The following is a 24,277-nucleotide window of genomic DNA, read 5'->3' as shown; positions in this document are numbered from 1 at the left end:
ATAAAGTTCATGATTCTAAGGAATGGTAGGAGGGAAAACAGCAGAATAAAGGCAATGGACTTCAAGAAGGCAAACTTCAGCAAATTCAGAATTGGGAAGCAAGTCTAAGGGGAAAAAAAGAGTTCAGGAGAGTTGGCATTTTTTTTTAAGAGAGACATTAATAAGGGCAGAAGAGTAAACTATACCAATGCACAGGAAAGATGGGAAATACAGGATAAGGCCACCATGGCTTAACCAGATCTTCAATGACATGAAACACAAAAAAAGATTCATACAAGAAGAGGAAATTAGGTAAATTTACAAAGGATGAATATAAAAAAAAACCCAACATAAGCACATAGGAACAAAATTAGAAAGTCCAAAACACAAAACGAGGTTAAACTAGTCAGGTATTTAAAGGGTAAAAAGAAAGCATTTTATACATACATGCAAAGCAAGATGAAGACCAGGGACAGGATAGGCCCTTTACTAAATGAGGAGGGAAAGACAATGACATAAAATACAACATTGGTGAAAACTGAAACACTTTTGCCAAAGAAGTCAATAGCGATTGGACGACTAACATAGCAAACATCAGTGTAAATGTCGTAGGATCTGAGGCTAAAATAGGAAAAGAACAAGTTAAGAATGACTTGGACAAGTTAGAGGTCTTCAGGTCAGCAGGGCCTGATGAAATACATCCTAGAATATTTGAGGGACTAGCAGAAGAGATCTCTGAGCTATTAGCAATTATCTTTGAGAACTTAAGGAGGACAGGAGAGACATCAGAGAACTAGAAAAGGGCAAATATAATACCTATCTAAAAAAGGGAAATAAAGACAACCCAGAGAATTGCAGAACAGTCTGCTTATCTTCAGTACCCAGAAAGATAATGGAGCAAATCATCACACAATCAATTTGTAAGCACCAAGAAGATAAGGTCATACGTAAGTAATAGTCAACATGGATTTGTCAAGAACAAATTATGTCAAAAAAGCTATCATCTTTAACAAGATAACAAGCCTTGTGGATAGGGGATGAAGTAGTAGATGTCAGACATCTCAACTTTAGTAAGGCTTTTAGTACTGTCTCAGGCTTTTGGTATTAGGTGGGTACACAGTTGGATCGAAAACCACACTCAGAGCAATCATCAATAGTTCATAATGAAGCTGGAAGGACATATTCAGTGGTGTCCTGCAGGGATCTGTCCTGGGTCTGGTTCTATTCAATATCTTCATAAATGATTTGGATAATGACTTAACAAGTATTCTTATAAAGTTTGCAGATGCCACCAAGCTTGGAGGGACTGCAAGCAATTTGGAGGACAGGATTAGAGTTCTACACGATCTTAACAAACTAGAGAAATTGTCTGAATTACATAGGCCGAAATTCACTAAGGACAAATGTAAAGTACTATACTTAGAAAGGAATAATCAATTGCACAAATACAACCAGGGAAAAGACTGCCTAGGAAGGAGTACTGCAGAAAAGGATCTGGGAGTTACAGTAGATCACAACCTAAATATACCCCAACAATATACAATAAAAGCTGTATTGGAGACAATTTATACCTTCAAGTCGGCGGGACTGCTATGGGTACTTGCATGGCCCCATAGTATGCCAACATTTTTATGGCTAACTTAGAACAATGCTTCCTCAGCTCTTGTCCCGTAACACCCCTACTCTACTTGTGCTACGTTGATGACATCATCATCTGGACCCATGGGAAGGAGGCCCTTGAGGAATTCCACCAGGAATTCAACAATTTCCACCCCACCATCAACCTCAGCCTGGACCAGTCCACACAAGAGATCCACTTTCTGGACACTACAGTTTAAATAAGCAATGGTCACATAAACACCACCCTATACCGGAAACCAACTGACCGCTATACTTACCTACATGCCTCCAGTTCTCATCCAGACCACATCACACAATCCGCTGTCTACAGCCAAGCTCTAAGATACAACGGCATTTGCTCCAATCTCTCAGACAGAGACAAACACCTACAGGATCTCTATCAAGCGGTCTTAAAACTACAATACCCACCTGGTGAAGCAAAGAAACAGACTGACAGAGCCAGAAGGGTACCCAGAAGTCACCTACTACAGGACAGGCCCAACAAAGAAAGTAACAGAACGCCACTAGCCGTCACCTACAGCCCCCAACTAAAACCTCTCCAGCACATCATCAAGGATCTACAACCTATCTGAAGGACGATCCTTCACTCTCACAGACCTTCGGAGACAAGCCAGTCCTCGCTTACAGACAGTCCCACAACCTGCAGCAAATACTCACCAGCAACTACACACCACACAACAAAAACACTAACCAATCCCTGAAACAAACCCTGTTGCCAACTCTGTCTGCATATCTATTCAAGAGACACCATCATAGAACCTAACCACATCAGCCACACCATCAGGGGCTCGTTCACCTGCACATCTACCAATATGATATATGCCATCATGTGCCAGCAATGCCCCTCTGCCATATACATTGGCCAAACCAGACAGTCTCTATGTAAAAGAATAAATGGACACAAATCAGACATCAAGAATTATAATATTCAAAAATCAGTAGGAGAGCACTTCACTCTCCCTGGATACTCAATAACAGACTTAAAAGTAGCAGTTCTTCAACAACAAAAAAACTTCAAAAACAGACTCCAATGAGAAACTGCAGAACTGGAATTAATTTGCAAACTGGACACCATCAAATTAGGCCTGAATAAAGATTGGGAGTGGACAGGTCACTACAAAATAATTTTCTCTCTGCTGATACTCACACCTTCTTGTCAACTGTTGGAAATGGGCGAGTCCACCTTGAGTGCATTGGCCTCGTGAGCACTACCAAAGTAATTTTCCTCCTTTGATATTCACCCCTTCTTGTCAACTGTTGCAAATAGGCCACTTCCACCTTAATTGAATTAGTCTCATTAGCACTGATCCCCCATATACACACACTTGGTAAAGCAACTCCCATCTTTTCATGTGCTGTAATATTTATACTGCTTTCTGTGTTTTTCACTCCATGCATCTGATGAAGTGGGTTTTCATCTCTAAGGTGCCACAAGGACTCCTCGTTGTTTTTGCTGATACAGACTAACACGGCTACCACTCTAAAACCAGTAAAAGCTGTGTTATCTTGCCCTGTACCAACCGGAAAGCTCTATAAACTGGCATTTCTAAACTTCATAGAAAGTCCGGTTTGTAGTCCGGTTGGCATGGGGCTGGCAGGCTCCCTACCTGGCTCCACATGGCATCCTGGAAGGGGCGACATGTTCCCAGGTGGAGGAATGGCCACGAGAGGTAAACAGAAAGGGGCTATGTTGGAAGTGGCTCAAGGAATAGCAGCAGCAACAAAATTAAAGGAAGCAGCATGTGACTGCTATTTGTAGGGTCCCTGGGAGAAGTGCTGTTTAGAGGCCCAAGTGAAGGGCAAGACTCAGAGTCTCCAGTGAGAAGGCCCTGGGGAAACTGCTCTATAACAGGACAGGGACAGGTTGAAACCTAGACAGGAAGGGGCTGAAAACTGAACCCAGAGACAGAGTCAAAGACAGTAATAAGGGCACAAGGGCAGGCCCGGCCCTGTTGGACCTTTCACCCCAGAAGGGGTTTTGTTCATTAATTCATTAGACTATGCGTGACTTAACTGGAGGACTGAGTCACTGAAGACCCGCCTGACGAACTTAACAGCCGACGGAGGTGCTGGGAGCAGAGAGAGAGTACAGGTTCACACCCAACAGATAGGAGGTACTCATGAGAGGAGAGGTAAGAAGCAAATTGTCACAGGAACAAATATTTAATAATGGGCTCCTCAATCTATCAGAGAAATATAACATGACCCAATAGCTGGAAGTTGAAGCTAGATAAATTCAAACTGGAAAGAAGACGTAAACTTTTAACAGCCAGAGTCAGCCATGGAGGCAGCATCATTAGTTGCCCAGCAGAATCAGCCACGGAGGCAGCATCACTTTTTTCCCACAATGAATATAAACAAGTCAAAATACCGAACACAACTATCTGATGCACACCTTGGTGCAATCCGAAGGCTTCAATTGCTCAGTCACTGAGGCCAAACATCAACAAACTGACAGAACTGAAGCGTTGTCAGGTGTCTGGCAAACACTAAAAACTCTCTGGCAGACGAATAATTGTATAAAGTTGTATGCTTTTTTTATTTCTAAGAAATCTGAAATAAAAAATAGAATGTAAATGTTTTCTTTTCTGAACACCATCTTCAGTGATATCATTGGCCCGCTGGGAGGATTTGAGGACTGGCACTGGTCCTAAGGTAAACTGAGTTTGGGACCCCTGTTCTATGGCCTGTGTTATAGAAGAAGTCAGACTAGATAATCACACTATTAAAAAGTTCAAATAGGAGCTGTTTTAAGAATTTTATTCTTGAAAAGCTCTTACCCAGTTTATTCAAAACTTGCACAGCATCTTCTCTCAGAGAGACAATCATAAAAACTTGCATGCATTTGAGAGTAAGTGGGAATTTTCTGTGGTTTTCTAAAGGGGCTTATGTGTGCCTCAGTTTCCCCTATATTTTGCATGGCTACCCAGTGGGGGAAAAGAAGTCTAGTTTGCTCTCAAGAAAAGCTAGGAGTTACAGGTGTGTGTATGCATCTGAGCCTGAATGCATCATTAAAAACAACTGGCCAATACCAACCCCATATAAATGGAAAATCTGAGCTGACAATAGGAAACCCAATCACCAGGACATTGACGCCTAGCAACCAATGACCCAGAGGGAGATGAATTTCCTTTACCTCTCAGCAGGGAAGCTGAGCAAAGGTTCCAGCTTGAAAACAAATGCATGGGAGGTGTGAAGTGGAGGGATAACGTGCTGGTTTCTGGAGGAAGCTGGGAGCTCTCTCACTGGTAACTAAAGAGGTCAAACAGAGAGACAGAGCCTGAATATGTGGTTCACTACAGCTTGGTTGGGGCTCTGGGTTAACCAGAATGGATTATGCTTTAACCTTCATTTCTCTGTGCTGATCTAAGGACTTTCAGACCCTGTGTGCCAAGGGACTAATAAATGGTTACGATGTTTTGAAAAGGCTACCTGTGTTGCTGTAAATACTCACTGACATCTGCGCTACAGACCTATATTGGTATAACTACGTTGCTCAAGGATGTGAAAAAAATTCACACCCTTGAGTGACGTAGTTATACTAACCTAATACTTAGCGTAGACAGCGCTACGTCGGCGCTTCTCCCAGCAACATAGCTACCACCTCTCAGAGAGGTGGATTAACTAAGCCAATGGGAGAGCTCTCTTCCATCAGCTTAGAGCATCTTCATTAAAGCACTACAATGGCACCAATGCAGCATTTTAAGTGTAGACATGCCCATAGAACACTGTGCCCTGAAGGGGCATAGTATAAGCCTCCTGCAAGAGGTCTGGCTTGGCTGGATTCTCTGCAGGGAATCATGGAGAGAGACAGAGATTGCTGATGCTGACTGTCAAGTCTTGGAATCTTGGAGGCCACATGCTTGCCCGTGGAACCATGTGGGTCCTTGGGGCCTGGCACACTAAAGAGGTCACTCCCAGAAGACTGGTTATAGGCTGGGGCATAGACCAGACTCTGTGACCCTATGAAAGCATTAGCTATAGAGGAGCAACTACTGACAAACCTGGAGAGATAGGACACATACCACGCTCCAAAATAACAAACATATGCAGCTTGATCTAAAGCAGGGATTCTCAAACTGGGAGTCAGGACCCCTCAGGAGGTCGCAAGGTTATTACATGGAGGGGTCGCGAGCTGTCAACCTCCAACCCAAACCCTGCTTGCCTCCAGCATTTATAATGGTGTTAAATATATTAAAAAGTGTTTAATTTATTAGGGGGGGGGTCACACTCAGAAGCTTGCTATGTGAAAGGGGTCGCCAGTAAAAAAGTTTGAGACCCACTGAGCTAAAGAAATATCTATTATCTATAGAAGGATCTATGTTATTTCTAAGCTGCAAACAAACAGGCAATATTGCCACTAAAATATAATACCTAGCCTGCTCCCACTGAAATCAATGGCAAAAAAAACTATCTCAAGATGTGATGATAAAAGAACCCAATATCTGAGCACCTTCCAAATAAAATTGATTAGCAATACCAAAGTTCCTAATGGACTTCATGAAGTCTCTGTGTGGCTTGTCTCCTTTTTAGGGGTATAAAAATTCCGGTGTTTTCGTACCCATGTGAGAACAGCATTAGGCCACAAACTTCAACCACAAAAATACAATTTGATTTTCTTCATATTTTGCAGAAATATTCTCCGTTGCCAGCAAAGTAAATCTGTCCCTGTAGTTAAGACTGCAATCAGTTGCCGCTATAAAGCCTAATTTTGCACTCCTTTAACTTTTTTCATAGATTTTAAAGCCAGAAGAGATCATTATGGTCATCTAACTTGCCCTCTTGTGTAATACAGACCACAGAATTTCACCCAGTGATTCCTCAATCAAGCTCACATGCTCTAGCTTTTACAATAGGGATCGGCAACCTTTGGCACACAACTTGCCAGGGTAAACACCCTAGTGGGCCGGGCCAGTTTGTTTACCTGCCGCGTCCGCAGGTTTGGCTGATCGCGGCTCCCACTGGCCGCGGTTCGCCGATCCAGGCCAATGGAGGCAGCAGGAAGCGGCGTGGGCCAAGGGATGTGGCTTACCCTGGCGAGCCACGTGCCAAAGGTTGCCGATCCCTGTTTTAGAAAGCCATTCAATATTGATTTAACCTCTAATTTTTGGTTTGACAAAATTAGTTTAAAATTTGCCAGATTTACTCTGATAACAAAAGAGAATTTTTTTTTGAAAATTCAAACTGTTTTTGAATTAAGTCATTAAACACATTCTTGATCTGAAGTTGACTTGTATGTCACCCTTTGTAGTAGTTTACCTCTTCATTCTTTATGTATAATTAAATCTCTTTGAAAATTCATACATTTATTGTAATTAGCAACATTAATTTATTTTTGTTATAGATTTCAAAGCACTATATGTAGTTAATGCATTCAATTAATGTTTATGGCTGTCCTACTGATGGCTAGAACATGTTCTGAAAGTTTTAAATGAAGTAAATACTTTTTGAGAGTTAAATACCGGTACTTTAAAATTACTCCTAAGGCATTCAGAGTTTGCATCATGTTATCTGGGTACTCTGAAATTGCATAAAACAAAAAGGGTTCTCATTCCATCAAAATTAAATAGCTATCTCCACAATATTACAACAATAAATAAACTTCTCTCCTAAAATACATAGGAGAAGAGAGATGGAATTCAGTATTACTAAAAGGTTAAAATATTCAGGAACTCAAAGACCAAGACAACGGTGCAGAATTAAATCTAGAGCTGAGAGGTTTAAAGATGAATTCAATGCCAAAAACGTGTAAGGTGTTGGCATCTTGGATTAGCTAGGCAGTTCACCACTCAGAAAAGTTATGGTATCCTATGACACAGTCAGAGGAGATGGAAGATTATGATCTGTTTTGGTGACCTGCCAGAGAAGACTGATGGAATTGGTTAGATTTCATAGATCTTAAAAGTGGTAATATGATTGATGGTTGTTGACGGTTTACAATGGTGGGGGCTTCATCTTCTGTCCATGATAATCAGTGACCCCCAAATGCACTCTTCTTGGGCTTTGCTCTCACAGGTTACTCTGGTTTTACTAATGAACCAAGTAAGGAGACTACTAGATGGCTATAGTCTTTTGCTAAATCTGACCAAGTATGATTTAAATAATTGTTTATTTTATGCTCTAGCTGTTTAGACAGAAAAGAATCCTTTCCTCAAAACAGATTCTTCAGCTCCCATCTCTACAACAGGACAGAAATACTTCAATCTCAAACTATAGAATGTAATGGTCAGTCCATTACAATGGTATAATCCTACATTATCAAATGTCAGTCTCAACTCAGATACAGGAACCAAAATGTGATCAGCTCTGGATTAAGGCAGCAGTCACCTACAACAGCTACACATATGGCAGGCATTAATTCCTGAATCAATCCAAAAGAAGAATCCTCTGTGTGGGTATGGATGTCAGCCAGCATGGTCAGCCTCAGTGTCTCCAGCACCTCAAGGAGGAACCTGAGAACCCCAGCAAGGATCTCTGGAGTGCAAGAGGGCAACCTACAAATCAATTTTAGGTTCATTTTAATTCCGTACCAGACCTCAGCCAGTTGTAGAGACAGTTTTTCAGCAGAAATGCTTATTTTATATTAGCTGGAAAAAGCATGGTCAATCCTCCCTCCAAATTACCTTTCAATTTATCCGGAGCCAAAGGAAGAACTTTTTGGTTTAGAACCAATTTAAGCTGAACTGATATAACTTTCTTGTGTAGTCAACACCTACGCAATATACAGCAAGCAACCCTAAACAAGCAGTTTTCCCAGGTGTAAAGCCCAGGAGCTCATTCTTCATGACTAGGGCTAACCTTAGCTAAAATTCCTGCAAAAGGTCGTCTGTGGAAAACAGTTCCTCTGGAAAGGGACTAAACTCTACAAAAGTTAACTCTTCCATCTCCCCTCTGCCACCTCTTTCCCATATACCACCACATATAAGCAACTATATGTACATTTTCCAAATATCACAACTTTTTCCCTTAAAAAAAAACCCCTACTTAAACAGTCCCCTAATTTGCTACATTGGGAGATTTTTATAAATTATGCTGGTGATCATCAGGGGAATGGAGGAAGGGCAGTTGCAATGGAGGGCCATGTATAGGTATCCTGTTCATCCCACTGGTGATTGTCTACCTGCCCACAGAAGTCACATTATTCACAAACTTTGAAATAGGTATATTTTGATATTTCCTCATGTACATTTTCAAGGGCAGGAATGGTAAAATGTGTTTAAGACTGCCAGTATTTGATAACCAGACAACACTATTTTCTATCAGTGAAGATGGAAGGGAAAAAAAGAAAAATGTATGTCAATGAAAAGTATTTGTCAAGCTCTGAACCAATCTAGGCTGCTTTTCAAATGTGAAAGGAAACACTAGGATCTAGTTCAACGACTACTCAGCCTTCATTCCACTTGACCTAGGAAGAATGCTCATAAATGCAGAGTTCTAGGACTACACTTAACCACCTTTATTAAATAGGGTTAGTCTTTATTCTGTGAGGACTCATCCACAACCATAAGGGAGAGCCCAATACTTGTATTCACCTAATTGAAGTTATGTATGAGTAACTGGAGTTCTTTGCGTGTGTTGCTTCTGCCTATTCCCACCTGTGGGACACCTCCCCCTTCCATTTCCAGGCACCTGAGAGCCTTGGAACTTGGAACCATTTGGGAGTCACACAAACATCTTAATGACCCTGAAAGTTCAGAGCAGAGGTTATTAGTATATGTGCTGCTGAAGCGAGCACATATAAGGATTGTATGGCCCCAACTGCCTTCATCCTTTCAGTTAAAAATTAGACTTCAGTGAATTAATGTAGAACTCCGGGCAACTCTTGAAGAACTCCAGTTAGTGATACGTAACCTTTCCTCCAAGATATCCTTTGCATATTTGTACATGTGGGAGTTTAGTGAGCAGTACACCTGGGAAGGTGGACTGAGCTGTTCTAACTAGACAAGGATGGCAGAATTGCCCTCCCAAAGATAGCTTCAGTCCTGGATGCTGAAACAAGAGAAAAATGCAGAAAAAAGTAATTCCATGTACCAGACTAACACAGAGATGCTGCCTGAGCCCTAGTGAAATGAGCCCTAAACTCTACACGATCTGGAATCCTAGCTAATGTGTAAAAGTTTCAACACACATCCTAGTCCACTTAGACCAGTGGTTCTCAACCAGGGGTATGCATACAGGTGGGGATATACAGAGGTCTTCCAGGGGGTACATCACCTCATCTAGATATTTGCCTAGTTTTACAACAACAGACACACAAAAATCACCAAAGTCAGTACAAACTAAAATTTCATACAATGACATGTTTATAATTGCTCTATATACTATACACTGAAATGTAAGTACAATATTTAAATTCCAACTTACTTATTTTATAAATATATGGTAAAAATAAGTCAGCAATTTTTCAGTAATAGTGTGCTGTGACACTTCTGTATTTTGATGCCTGATTTTGTAAGCAAGTAGTTTTTAAGTGAGGTAAAACTTGAGGTATGCAAAACAAATCAGACTCCTGAAAGGGGTACTGTAGTCTGGAAAAGCTGAAAGCCACTGACTTAGACAAACACTGCATGAAAATGACTTTTCCCCCTATAATGTTAGCAACAAGTACAAATACTCTAGGGCACTACAGTGACAGTTTTTCAGGGTAATTCTAAAACAGATAGTGATATAAAATAGCTACATAATAATAATGGTTTGAAAGGAATAATGGAAGGCTGGCATCCCTGAGGCCTCAAGCAAAACCAAGGAAAGCCAAACCTGTCATTCCTGTTATTTCTAAGGTTTAAAAAAACAAAAGCAGAAAACATCTGTAAAATAAACAATCAACATTTTGGGCATTCTTTATACGTCCTAAAGTAAAAAAAGGATACAAGCCCAGCTTTTAAAAAAAATCCTTTACAGTTCACCTTTAGAACCGCCTCTTCCTGCAAAGTGCTAAGCTAGTATTTCTGTGACAGTTTGTGGCCACGTTAAGCAAACTTACTTTCTAGTATAAAAGTTTAACCAGGAAAGTTCCAGTTTTCCAAATTTAGTTTTTGTAAGAGTAAGAGTTATAAAATTGTCTGTTAGGTGACAAGCTGATGCTGAAAAGTCATCTAAACTTCTGAACAAGCCCTGAAGGGGTCCAAATTATCTAGAGAATCTAGAAAAAAAGTTAGAAAAAATATATTAAAGCAGTAGAAAAAGCACTTATAAACTTTCCCTTCAAATAGGAAATATTTTTCCATAGCGGAATAATATGTTGCATAAATGTTTACAAAACTTTGTTTTAGAATGAATTGTAATATTAACAAACCATACTTTAACAGCAAGAAGACCTGAGGGTAAGCTTAATTTTTATGCCCCAAACACATCTAAGGAATACACCAATGCCTCACAGAAATGCTGGAGTGGTTTGTTTCTACATTATCAGCTCTTTGGAGAAGAGTCTTCTTGCATTTGTCTGTAAAAGCATCATGCACACCTATAGCTCTGTAAAAGTAAATATCATGGTATGGTCATGTCTACACTCCAGGTGTGCATCAGTGTAACTTCATCAATGCAATTACACTGTAGCAAACCCACAGTGTAGAGGCCATGCACTGATGCAGAGTTTACTCTAGTAACTTACATTGGTGCAGCCTATCCACATTAGGGCTTTATACTGGTGTAGGTTCATCAATATAGTTACACCAGTGGAAATATTTCTAACAAACCAGTCCTGTGTTAGTTTTAATTGTCATGCCACCACTATGTGGCTCCAAACACTTCTGCCAAGACGGGTGTACACAGTGTTCTAACACATAGCACTCTGCCCTGTGTGGAACCTGCTGGCACAAACTAAAAGGTACCTAGTGCATACTAAATACCTTTTAGTTGTGCCAGCAGGGTATACACAGGGTGGTTCAGAGCTCTCTGCAATTCACACCTCCATAGACCAGTCTGCAGACAAGCCCTAAGACAGTTTTAAAAGTATTATCAAGAGAATGTGAGATTTCTTCTGCTTTAAGGAATTACTATACCTCAAAACTGATTTCAGCCACTGTATATGCTTGCCCTTTTACAGATTTCTGTTTTGGAAGAACCTAGAATGTTAAATGGGATATCTTTAGGGTGACATCAGAAGAATAATTAAGCATAACAGAACAAAATTTTAAAAGGTGAAATTTAAGTTATATTTCAAGAAAAGTCTCCTGATAGTGAGATATATTAAGCTGTGGAATAATCTCCCAAGGGAAGTGCAGGAAGTCCTATCACTTAGAATCATAGACTTTAAGGTCAGAAGGGACCATTATGATAATCTAATCTGACCTCCTGCACAACGCAGGCCACAGAATCTCACCCACCCACTCCTGTATCAAATCTATGTCTGAGCCATTGAAGTCCTCAAATCATGGTTTAAAGACTTGGGGCTTTTAAAACTACACAAATATACCAGGGGTAGGCAACCTATGGCACATGTGCCAAAGGCGGCACGCGAGCTGATTTTCAGTGGCACTGCATTTTAATTTAATTTTAAATGACGCTTCCTAAACATTTAAAAAAGCTTATTTACTTTACATACAACAATAGTTTAGTTATATATTATAGACTTATAGAAGGAGACCTTCTAAAAACGTTAAAATGTATTACTCCACCTCATCACAGAATCACAATCTAAAATCAACAACACACAGGCAAAAAGAGGGACTGGAGAAAAGGAAGCAGACAAAAAGCACAGACTCCACAAAACAGATTGGGAGATAAAGTATGAATCATACTAATTTCTTATTTTAATAGATACATTTTTTTAAAATTAAATGATCAATTTGTTTTTATAGCTGAATGAAGGATTGTGGAACAATGTGGGTTTAGAGCAGGGGCGGGCAAACTCTTTGGCCTGAGGTCTGCATCGGGTTTCGGAAATTGTACGGAGAGCCAGTTACGGGAGGGGGTCGTGGCCCAGCCCCCACCCTCTATCCGTCCCCATCCAATCCCCCTGTTCCCTGACAACCCCCCCCCCAGACCCTTGCCCCATCCACCGCCCCCCCACTCCCTGTCCCTTGACCGCCCCCGGCACTCCTTCCCGACTGCCCCCCCGCTGCCCCATCCAACCCCTCCTCTCATTCCTGACTGCCCCTCTGGAACTCCTGCCCCCATTCAACCCCCCTGTCTCCCACCCTCTGACAGCCCCATCCCCTATCCACACACCCCCTCCCTGACCACCACCCCCAAACTCCCCTGCCCTCTATCCAACCCCGCCGCTCCCTGGAGCACCAGTGGCTGGCAGCATTACAGCCACACCGCCTGGCTGGAGCCAGCCACGCCGTCGCCACTGCGCAGCACAGAGCACCGGGTCAGGCTGGGCTCTGCTGCTGTGCTGCCCCAGGAGCTCGCAGCCCCGCTGCCCAGAGCATTGTGCCAGTAGTGGAGTGAGTTGAGGATGCGGGGGAGGGGGAACAGTAGGGAAGGGGCCGGGGGTAGCCTCCCGGGCCAGGAGCTCAGGGGCCAGGGAGGAGGATATCATGGGCCGAATGTGGCCCGTGGACCATAGTTTGCCCACCTCTGGTTTAGAGGAAGGCTTAAAAGGAGTGTGTGTGCTTGGAGCACAAGATAAGGAATAAGTTAAATCTACATAAACCACAGGTTTAACTAAATTAAATGGTGTTTTAAAATTAATTGTTGAACCAGTTTCATTAAAATTTCTGCGTGTAGACAAGGTAGACTGCTTAAAATTCTTTGGTTTTTGTTAATACCTGTTCAACTCCAATTACTAACATTCTGGATAAAGGAAGCATTTGTTAAAGATCCAACATCCATTGCCCAGTCAATTAAAGTCAGGAGCTCAAACATAGCCCTCATATTTTCTTATTATTTCTCATCCCAGGTTTACTCTCCTGATATTTCTAATTTAAAAAGCCAACAAAAAGGTTAAAAAATATTAAAATTGCCTAAAAAGGGAACAACTCCAATTATAAAGTTATTTTTAGGTCATCTTTAATACCTATTTAACGTCAATGACTAATATTTTGGAGAAAGTACACCTTTGCTAAAGATTAATTAACTGCCCCTGCCTCTGCCTCCACTTCTTCAATAAGAAAATGAGATTACAATACACATCCGTGAAACACTCTGATGTCTTCCAGCAAAAAACCCCAGGGAAAAAATCATACTTGACATTCCTAAATTAAAAAACAAAAAGCATACTTTTTTTTTTTGTGGGAAGGGCAGGGAGCAGTTGGGAGAATTCAGGCCATCACTACACAGTAAATAAAGCAGTAAAAACAGAACAAATCCAGTTTTGTTTTGTTTAATCTTTTTTAGGTCCCCTTTAAGGCATCAACAAGGGCTGTGACAGTAGAGATGGAAAGGAACATACGGATTTTAGATATATTCATAGAATCATAGAATATCAGGGTTGGAAGGGACCTGAGATCATCTAGTCCAACCTCCTGCTCAAAGCAGGACCAACCCCCAATTAAATCATCCAACAGATTTTTGCCCCATATCCCTAAATGGCCCCCTCAAGGATTGAACTCACAATCCTGGGTTTAGCAGGCCACTGCTCAAACTACTGAGAAATAATAGATTTTAGCAACAAACTGGATACAAGGAGTAAATGAGAAAAATGAAACCAAAGTTGGAGGGGCCAAAAAAACAGATCACACATTTTCTGCCATGATAGAAAAGTGGGAGAGGGAGTGAAGACTTGAACGGCAGGTAGGGAAAAGGGGACGGCAACGTCAGCTTTTTGTCATAGAGAGTTTAAATTGATGACTGACACAATGTGAGTGCCACATTGTAGGCTTTCCTACTCAACAGGACTATTCACATGCTTAAGTGTCTATAGATTCAAGGTGGGCCTTCTCTTTGTGGCAAGGAGGCCTCTTACTATAAGAACACACAGCATTTAGCAAAATGGGGGGGGGGTGAGGTCCGATCTATGTTAGGGCCTCTATGCACTACTGTAGTACAAATAATTTAATAAATAATAAAGAGATTTAGAAGCTATAATTGTAGATAAGGTATATGAAGCCAAGAGAGTCGATGAATTAATCCAAGGGGAGATGTGGAAGGAGAACAGGGAGCCTGTGGAAATCCCAAGAAAAAGAAGGGAAAAAGGAGAAGGAACCACCAAGGGAAACACTGAAGGAGCAGTCTGTGTGATAAAATAACCATGGAGACATGAAACCATGGAGGAAAGCAAACAGAGGTCTACCACAGTGAAAGGGACAGAAAAGGCAAGGAGGAAGATGGAAAAGAAAAGAGAGCTCTTGAACTTCACCACTGATGACCTAAAAAGAGCAATCTCAGTAGAGCAGAGGCATGAAAACAAGACTACAGAGGGCCAAGGAAAAAGTTAGCAGAGAGAAAGTCAAGGCAATGAAAATAAATGAAGCAGCTTGGTTAAGAAGGGCAGGAGGGAGATGGGACAGTAGTTAGACAAGGAGGCATTAAGGGAAGAGAAATAGCATATGGGAAGACAAAAGTAAAGGGGCTTCATGAAAGAGATTAAGTACGAGCAAGAAAAAATGATAGAAGGCTTAAGGGAGGTCAAGGGGTAGAACAGGGATTCTCAACCTTTTTCTTCTGAGCCCCCCCCCAACACATGCTATAAAAACTCCACAGCCCACCTGTGCCACAACAACTGTTTTTCTGCATATAAAAGCCAGGGCCAGCGTTAGGGGGGTAGCAAGCAGGGCAACTGCCCCAGGCCCCACCCCACAGGGGGCCCCGCCAAGCTAAGTTGCTTAGGCTTTGGCTTCAGCCTTGGGTGGCGGGGCTTGGGGCGGCCTTTGGCTTTCTGTCCTGGGGCTCAGCAAGTCTAATGCCAGCCCTGCTTGGCAGACCACCTGAAACCAGCCCCGAACCCCTGGTTGAGAACGAATGAGGTAGAAAACAAAGTCAAACAATCAGGCAGAGGGGCTGGAGAAGAATCATATAATGTTAGTGACTAGGATTAAATAGAACATTGAGACAGATGGGTGCAGTATTTATACTATAATAAACAATCCTACCTTGGTATTGAAGGCAGGGGTAGGGATAGTAGTCAATCTGACCTAACCTCTAATTTGTATGATTTTAAGGCACATAAACATTAGTTTGACCTAGCTATACTGCTCTGGGCTGTGAAATGTTTCACGCCATGTGCAATGTAATTAGGTTGACCGAACCCACTCTATAGATGCAGCTAGATGGACAGAAAAATTCTTCCGCCAACCTAACTACTACCTCTCAGTGAGCTGGCTTAACTACACATCGACCAAAAAATCCTTTCCAACGATATACAAAACATCTGCACTGTGGCACTGTACTGCAGACATACCCTCACAGGAAGAACCCGCAGCTCCTACATAAGAAGCACCATCTGAGACTAACTGAGAAGACTTACCTCCTAAGGCCCTGATCCTGAGTAGTCTCACTGAAATCAAACTGAATTACCCATTCATGTGCTTACCTTTACTACCAGCAGTAGCTCAATGGGACTACTCCTGGTAATAAAGTTAAGCATAATAAGCCTTTGCAGGGTAAGGGTCTGAATTAGCAAAATAAAATGGAACACAGGAACTGACATACTAAATCAGACCAGTATCATGTCTCCAATAACAGCCAGTATCAGATGTTTTAAAGAAACAACACAGTAGGAAGTTATGGAATAACATTTTATTCTAAACCCCATCTGTGAGGGTTATATTTCTGTCCAAAAGCATGAGTGATTATATCCCTTCCAAATATTTTTTGCCTATTTTAATCCTTACTGTTGTAATGCTATATGTCTGAATTATCCATATGAATGTCCAATTCTTTTTTGAATCCTGTTACGCTCTTGGCCACAATGGTATCTTTTGGCAATGAGCTATATGGGGTAATTATTTGTTACAGAAGCTCCCCGACGCAGCGTTCCATTCCGGAACGCCTTGCATAAGTCAAATTTTGCGTAAGTCAGGAACGTATCTCTGACAATTACGCCAAAAAAAAAAAAAAAAAAAAAAGGCAATGTATGGAACTTACGGAACTTTTTCCATAAGTCCGGATTTCTGTAAATTGGGTTTGCATAACTCAGGTAGCGTCTGTATGTGAAAAATTTTGTCAGTTTTAATTTGCTGGCTTTCAATTTAACTGGCTGTCCCTTTGTTCTTCCATTATGAGAAAAGGAGAATAAAAGTTCCTGGTCTGCTTTCTTTATACCAGTACGCTTTGTGTATCTTTTGTCACATCCCCCCTTGTTCATCGACTTTCTAAAAAACTGTCCCAATTTTTTTTCCTGTTCTGTCAATGGAAGTTTTTCCACTACTTCTAATCATTATCACCCACTGCTGAGTGCTCTCTTTCAGTTATATCCTTTGTGAGGTAGATTGACCATAACTGACCCACAGTATTTCAGGAGACAGTATACCTTTGATTTTATAATAGCATGCTTTCTGTATTATTGTCTTTATGCATCCTAATGTTCTGAGTTTTTGGTTTGTTTGTTTGGCCCAGTACTGCAGACTTTCCAGAAGTCTTAAAACAGTCAAGAGCAACTATTTTAAGGCAGCTGAGAATTGTACTCGCCATTCCCAGCTAGTGATACAAACCTACCACACCTTGCACATGCTCCCAATCTATCCACACAAAAATGCCACCAGCTTGATTTCCAACAACAGCATCATATCCCCTCACTCAACGCACCTAGCCACTGCATGAACTGCCCTGCCACATCTATTACTTTGCAAATCTAGTAGACAGGGAAATACAGTACACCCACGTGGAAATGTTTTGGTTCCAATGCCTGTTGCCAAAACATTTTGGTTCTAATTCAGCTTCTCTGTAACAGGACACAACGGTTACAAGTTACTATATACAATGATTTGGAGGTACTGCATGCTTCTTTTTGCACAAAGCTATACTTAAAAAATTTGGACTCAATTAGCAAGGTTTCTATGTCTGCATGTCAAGTATCAGGGGGTAGCCGTGTTAATTTGTAGCCACAAAAACAAGGAGTCCGGTGGCACCTTAAACACTAACAGATTTATTTGGGCATAAGCTTTCGTGGGTAAAAAAACCTCACTTCTTCCAATGCAGGTTTTTTACCCACGAAAGCTTATGTCCAAATAAATCTGTTAGTCTCTAAGTTGTCGCCGGACTCCTTGTTGTTTTTATATCTGCATGTTTTCCAGTGGAGTTGGAAACTTTCATGGTAAATCCTTTATTGGGTATTTTATAAGATCTCAAAAATTAGAGGGGTTTTGTTCCCAGCACACACATTCTTGGAATGTTTTCTACATTTCTCCAGTTTGTTGAGGGACAAGGTGAGCAATTTTGGAGTTGCTGGAAAATATGCAGTAGGAGTGGGGAAAAAAATCTAACTTCATTGGAACCTATACAGATTCCTAACAGGTGTCACACCTTATAGATGTGCCCCGAATCCCCTGGAAAGGGGATAAACAGCGGTAAGATTTGCGTTATCGTTTCCCTTTTAAGTGGGTGTAAAAATAATCAGGATTCAGCGCTGTTGGTTCCCAAGGATACACAAGGCCCCGAATTCATTGTGCAGCGAACAATAGAAAACTCCTCACCGCAAACACAGCAGGAGAGGGACTGTCGGAAGTAAGGTAGGAGCTTGGTGACCTCGGAGAAGGCCTGGGGGTCGCCGGGGTCGTAGTTGAGCACCAGGCGGCTCGCTGACACGTAGAGAGCAGTGGCATTCACCGGGTTCATCGCAGCCGCTCCAACGCCCACGGCTCCGGGGTGAGAAGAAAGGGCGGCGGCTAGTCCGCGCCGGCCGAGAGTCAGCGGGGATCCGGGGCCCCTGGAGCCGACCGGCAGCCCAAGTGGGCGCGGAGCCCGCGGCGCTGCCCGGCGCGGGCTGGGCGGGGCGAAGGGCCGCGCTGCGCCGGGCTCGCTCGTCGCCCCGCAGGGCCCGCCCGGCCCTCTCCGACAGTGTCACGGGGCCGGGGCCTGGCTTGTCCGGCGGCCGCGAGGCTCCTCCTCCCCTGCAGCGGGCCCGGCGGCGGCGCTACTCCAGGCTGCGGGCCATGCCGGGCCGCCCGCCCGCCGGGCCTGCTCCTGTCGGCCACACGCCCTCACCCGTCCCGCCGGCGGCTTAGCAGGGGCCCCGCATGGGGGCGCGGGGCGGGAAGGAACCGCGAGCCCAGCGCAGGGCGGCGGCGGCCCGGACCGCGACTCCCGATCCAACAGCAGGAGAGGGGGCGGATGCACCAGGCCTCAGCACCGCCGCATCACCGCGCCGCTACCGCGGCCTCCTGCGCCGGGCCGATGGCTTCCCCTGCTGGGCGCTCGGCAGAATCCGCTGGCCGCTGCGCGCCGCAATGTCAATAGCAACCGTTAGAGCCAACCGTCACTGCAGAGCCATCGCTGCCGCCGCCGCCTGGCTCCGCGCACGGCGCATGCGCGGCCCGGCCGCGGCTCTCTCCGCAGCACAGGCCCAGCCCCGGGGGGTGGAGGTGGTGGCCAGCGCCCCCTAGTGGGACCCGGCCGTGCCCAAGGAGCGAGTGCCGGGGACAGCCCCTGACAGCTCGGAGCTGGCCCGGCCCTTCACAACACGGACTCCCGCCCAGCCCAGCTCCCCACGCGGCATGGCGCAGTACAGCACGGACCCTTGCTTAGCCTGGCTTAGCATAATCAGAGCCTGGCGCAGCACGGACCCCTGCCCAGTTCAGCCCAGCCCTTAGCACAATCCAGCACAGACCCTACTGTCCTGCAGCCCATCTCAGCATAGCTCTCACCCCCATCCAGCCAGGCTCAGTACAGCATGGGACAGACCCGCCCTCTTACTCCTGCCTACCTTGGCTTAGCTCAGCATGGACCTCCAACTCAGCCCCCCAGCGCAGCCTGGCACCTGAGGCACCCCAGCAGACAGCACTCTGTCCAGCCCGGGTCAGCACAGCGTGGGATGCACCCAGCCCCAGCCCAGCTCAGCCCAGCTCAGCATGGATCTCAACACAGCTCAGAACAACACAGATCCCTACCCAGCTCAGTCCACCACAAACCCCCACCCAGCACGGATCCCAACACAGATTCCTACCCAGCAGGGCAGGCACCAGCAAAGGAAGCAGGTGCCTGGGGCGGTCAACAGAAAGGGGCGGCACTCCATCCATTACTGGGGCGGCACGTCCAGGCCTGCGTCGGCAATTCGTCAATGGGTCCCTCACTCCCTCTCTTCCCCTTCGGCGGCAGCTCAATCGGGTTTTTCTTTTCTTTTTTTCCCCCTGCCACTTGGGGCAGCGAAAAAGCTGAAGCCGGCCCTGCTACCCAGCTCAGCCCACCACAGACCCCCACCCAGCACAGATCCCTACCCAGCTCAGCCCACCACAGACCCCCACCCAACACAGATCCCTACCCAGCTCAGCCCACCACAAACCCTCACCCAGCATGGCTCAACACAGACCACTGCTGGTCTCAGCCCAGCCTCCACCCAGCATGACTTAGTACAGTCCAGCCTGGACGGACACACACACGACTCAGCACTGCAGAGCCTGGACTCCGGACCAGCACAGCCCCTGCCCAGCTCTGCTCAGCACCCCACCCCCAGCGTGGGTCAGGACAGACCCCAGCACAGGCAATGTCAACCCCCTGCCTGGCATCATCCAGCATGAACCCCACTCAGCACAGACCTCCTCCTCAATCCTGTCCAGCCCAGAATTCATCCCGTGCACATCCCAGCTTAGTACAACCTTGTACCACCCAGCATGGCTCAGTACAGCCCCAGCCTGCCCACATCCTGGATCAGTAGAGCTGAGCACAGGCCTGCTGCCTGGCTCAGCACAGCCCAACTTAGACCCCAACCCAGCATGGCTCAGCACAGCCAAGCATGGCCCCCCACCCAACACAGCTCAGTACAATTCAGCACACACACACACTACACCTGGCTCAGCACAGCCCCCACCCCTGCCCAACCTGGCCCAGCACAGCAAAGACTAGACCTCCACCATCCAGCCTTGCTCAGCACAACTTAGAACAGACCCCACCCCAGCATGTTTCAGCTGAGACTGGCACAGACTCTCAAAAAGCCTGGTTCGTCTTGGCTCAGCACAGCCCAGCAGGGACCCTGGCCTGCTGTAATGTCTAAAACTGCTGTCATCACAATTTGCTACTGGTAGTAGTTACTGACACCTATGGGTGGTTTTGTTTTGCTGCCATCTCACAATTTGTCACCTCCCACCATTCCCATCCTCTGATCCGGATGTAGCAAATTGTGAGAAATGGTTGTGCTGCTGTGTCACAATTTGCTACTATCTAGGTATTTTTCAAATTTTGAAAACTTGTTATAACAAGGTATATAAACAAGAATAGCTTACTTTACATTTCAACATTATTTCAAAATCAAGCATCTAAACCCATTTTTAGAAACAGTGATTAACATATATTTTTCCTTCACTCAAATTAACATTAAAATTTAACTTCTCTATTACACATTTGTATTCCACCAAAAAATAAAAATATTGACCTTAAGAAAACAATCATACAATATACATTTTTGTAAACATCCCAACTATACACACTTTCTGCAATCATACTCTTTCTTTTTATCACTTAGGATGTCTTCACTAGTTCCCTCTGGAAGGTAGGGCACATATGCTTAACTCTTACAAGAGTCAAACTGTACCTTTGATAAGTAACAGATGAGAAAATTGTGACAGAACTAATTATGCTAAATATAATTTCAATTAATTCATACAATTATAAAATAATATTCCTTGAACATATAATCATTAGTCAAAGTTAGTCAGCAGTAGAGGAAATATTTACTAATGTGTAATTATTACAACAATCCTGATCCTTAGCGAAGTTATTCCATCAGGTCTATATGCAACTGGATGGGTCTTGGGCCATGACTTTTGTTCTTGTGCTATAAACAATCATACATTATTCTGTTTACTTATCTGTTCAAACATGGTGTTAACTATGCAATTTTGTGTTTCTTATTAGCATGCAATCTTAATTTTAATGTTTGCGTATGACAAGGCACAGTACATGCAGTGCTTCTTCATGCTCTCTGCAAAATCAATATAATGTAATCAAATGATGATTACCTTATGACCAAAACTCTAAATTGAAATCTTGATTTCTTCATGAATGTCAATTATTTCAAGTATTAAGTTACTGATTTGCAAATATTTTTTTCTTTTTGGGGGTCATATTTTAAATTATATTTGGTACCCTTGTCTATTTATCTCAAACTTTTAGTTGACTGCTGGTGGATATAACTATATCCAATTAGACTTCATTGCTCTTTCAATGTCAACCATCTACCTACTCTCCATTTTTCACTAATCAAAGACATTCATACAGAGAGACCATTAGAGAACCAAACCTATGACATATCCTACTGTATGTGTATTAAGATAACTTTGTGATAAGACATTATTCCACTCTTCCTGTTATCTTCCCATATACTCTGGTCTCACTAGGTACTTGTAACAAAATTACCTGACTTTCATTAAAGAATTGTGATTTTTCTTCTATACATAGTTAGAGTCTCTTGTGTGATTTCCATAGTACTGATGACTTTATGCTCTAAATACATTTCTACAAACTAACACTTTTAATTAGAAAACACATCATAATTACACATCATTAAGAAATAATACAAATTTTACACTGAATAATTTTAGAATGAGTGGCCCACAGTTGTGCCCATCTGCTTGTCTCCTGTGTTCCACAATTTTTATTTTCCAGAGTCCCATTATGGATTTTCCAGTTTCTCGGTAGACGTACAATCTGAAATGTACAAGGCATATAGTAGCCAACTTTATAAGTGGGTTTCATTTTTTCTTACAGGTACTCTAGATGTTTAGTAATCCTTTATTTTTCTATTTAATGAATGGTTGCAATTACTTCATGCTCACACACATATATATATATCACACACACAGTTTCATATTATGGTATAGAGTGGTATGCAATATATCATTTGATTTGCTATGGCATGTATTGCTAATACTACCTTCACACTCATGCTAAATGCTAGTATTTTGGGTCCACATTCAATGAAGTAGTTAGTCCATGCTCAAAACCTACAAGTTCAGTCAATGTACAGTACTAAACAGAGTGAGTACAAGAACATGTTGTTTCCATTTTTATTTGTAGCTATCAGGATCATATTGTCTTCATTGTTGTTATAACATCTTTACTGAAAATAGTTTCACAGTAACACTACCTGTAAACTATGAAAAAAGTACCTAAAAATCACCTCCAATTCCTCAAGAAGGTTCTTTCACATCTCTTGTCTCATCACACAAGGGCTCACTTATTAACAATTCTTTTGATTCCATTAATGTTATATGCAAGTTTAAAATATATAATTTTAAAATATATATGTTATTGGTAATATAATTTCAACAATTTTATGATTTTTCAAAACATTGCATGCAGATACTCATGTAATATCTCACTAATACACAAGAGAAAATCATATTGTGAATTTCTTGGTGTATTTTTTAAATATACATTACCAATCTAACAACAAATTCTTCAGACTAGCATTTTATTTTTTAAACTGCAGTCCTCAGCATTTCAAGCCTTACACTGAAGTTCCATTTTCATTTGTATCTATTAAATTTATTGAAAACCCACAAAATACAGGAAATTATATCACAGCTGTATTTGAATCCTATTATGTAGTACTACATTAGTGGATACAATCCCAAAGTATAACAATGGAAAACATCTTACTGCAATAACCTAGTGACCTGGTGCATTGTAAGGAAGAAATGACACATCATTTTGCATTCCAGTCTGTGTTCTTTGAAAAAAGAAAAATGCAGTTATACTTGTCAATTAGGCAAACCATGCAATCTAGATTACAGTGTGTAGCCTTTTTTTATTTAAATTGAATTTAGTAATTTTGTATTACACTATCATGGGTTCAACTCCTGTTGCTACAGTTTCAAGCTCAAAGTGAACATTACCTCTGGTGCTTTTCTCACATTTGGAGACTTTAGAAACACACAAATCCAAAGATAGTGACCACAGACATACAAGTTTTATTGGTACTACAAGTTTTATTAAAGCAATAAGCAAAGTTACAATTACCCATGCATATGTAAATCCTACAAAAATGCATGCAGTGACTAAGAATTTAGTCATACTCACATCCTCAAAGATATTCTAAGGAAAACCCTCTTTTCCTTATCTGTACTTTCACACCCCATGAATATTGGGGTGCCTCATTTTACATAGGCTGTTCTTAGTTCCTCTTATTCTCATTAGCATCTATGCATAATATGTACCCTGCAGTCAGGACAGAACTTTCCATGATGTTACAATCATGTGTCTCATGATCTTGGACAACAGCTTGCAGTTTATTTAAATCTGGTTGTTTTTTTTCATAACATTACCTACTGGCACATCTTTTGCAGTAATCTCATGACCTTACTGGTGTAGAGTTATTCCTAAATCACCCACTCATGTCAAGCATGCTTAAACCTATGGACTATTAACTTAAATCTATTTGATTATGTATGAAATAGCATATGAATTGACCAGAACACCACATGACATAATAATAAATAGATGATTAAATGAACTAATTGGCTACAACTGTATTTCCCAATGTTAGTACATGCTTACTGTATTTACTCATTCCCCTACATAGCACTGTGTTTGCTACTACTTAGTACTTAAGTACTGATGGTATTTAAATACACTTACTGTATAATTCTCTGAGCCCTTCTCTGGAAATGTTGCTTCAAAG

General features: G+C 42.6%; 1 protein-coding gene across 8 annotated transcripts in view; it reads right to left on the bottom strand.

Annotated features, from left to right (window-relative positions):
• Positions 1-18,949, bottom strand: part of MSL2 (MSL complex subunit 2) — a 100,469-nt gene extending 81,520 nt beyond the window's left edge. For 3 of the 8 annotated variants that reach the window (XM_039489865.1, XM_039489864.1, XM_039489862.1), the window contains exons 1-2: positions 18,138-18,273; positions 11,622-11,684 (exon numbers count right to left, since the gene is read on the bottom strand). In XM_039489865.1, the coding sequence (XP_039345799.1) occupies positions 11,622-11,684; positions 18,138-18,266 (192 nt within the window). In that variant the 5' untranslated portion in view covers positions 18,267-18,273. Of the gene's footprint in view, positions 1-10,603; positions 10,723-11,621; positions 11,685-18,137 lie in introns of those variants that run through there. The other 5 variants (XM_039489867.1, XM_039489868.1, XM_039489866.1 and 2 more) reach the window with 3 other exon arrangements.
• Positions 18,950-24,277: the final 5,328 nt, after the last annotated feature.

Source organism: Mauremys reevesii, linkage group 9 (assembly GCF_016161935.1).
Source record: "Mauremys reevesii isolate NIE-2019 linkage group 9, ASM1616193v1, whole genome shotgun sequence".
Taxonomy (NCBI): domain Eukaryota; kingdom Metazoa; phylum Chordata; order Testudines; family Geoemydidae; genus Mauremys; species Mauremys reevesii.
Note: the sequence above shows the minus strand (reverse complement) of the source record. Positions and strands in the feature narration are given on the sequence as shown.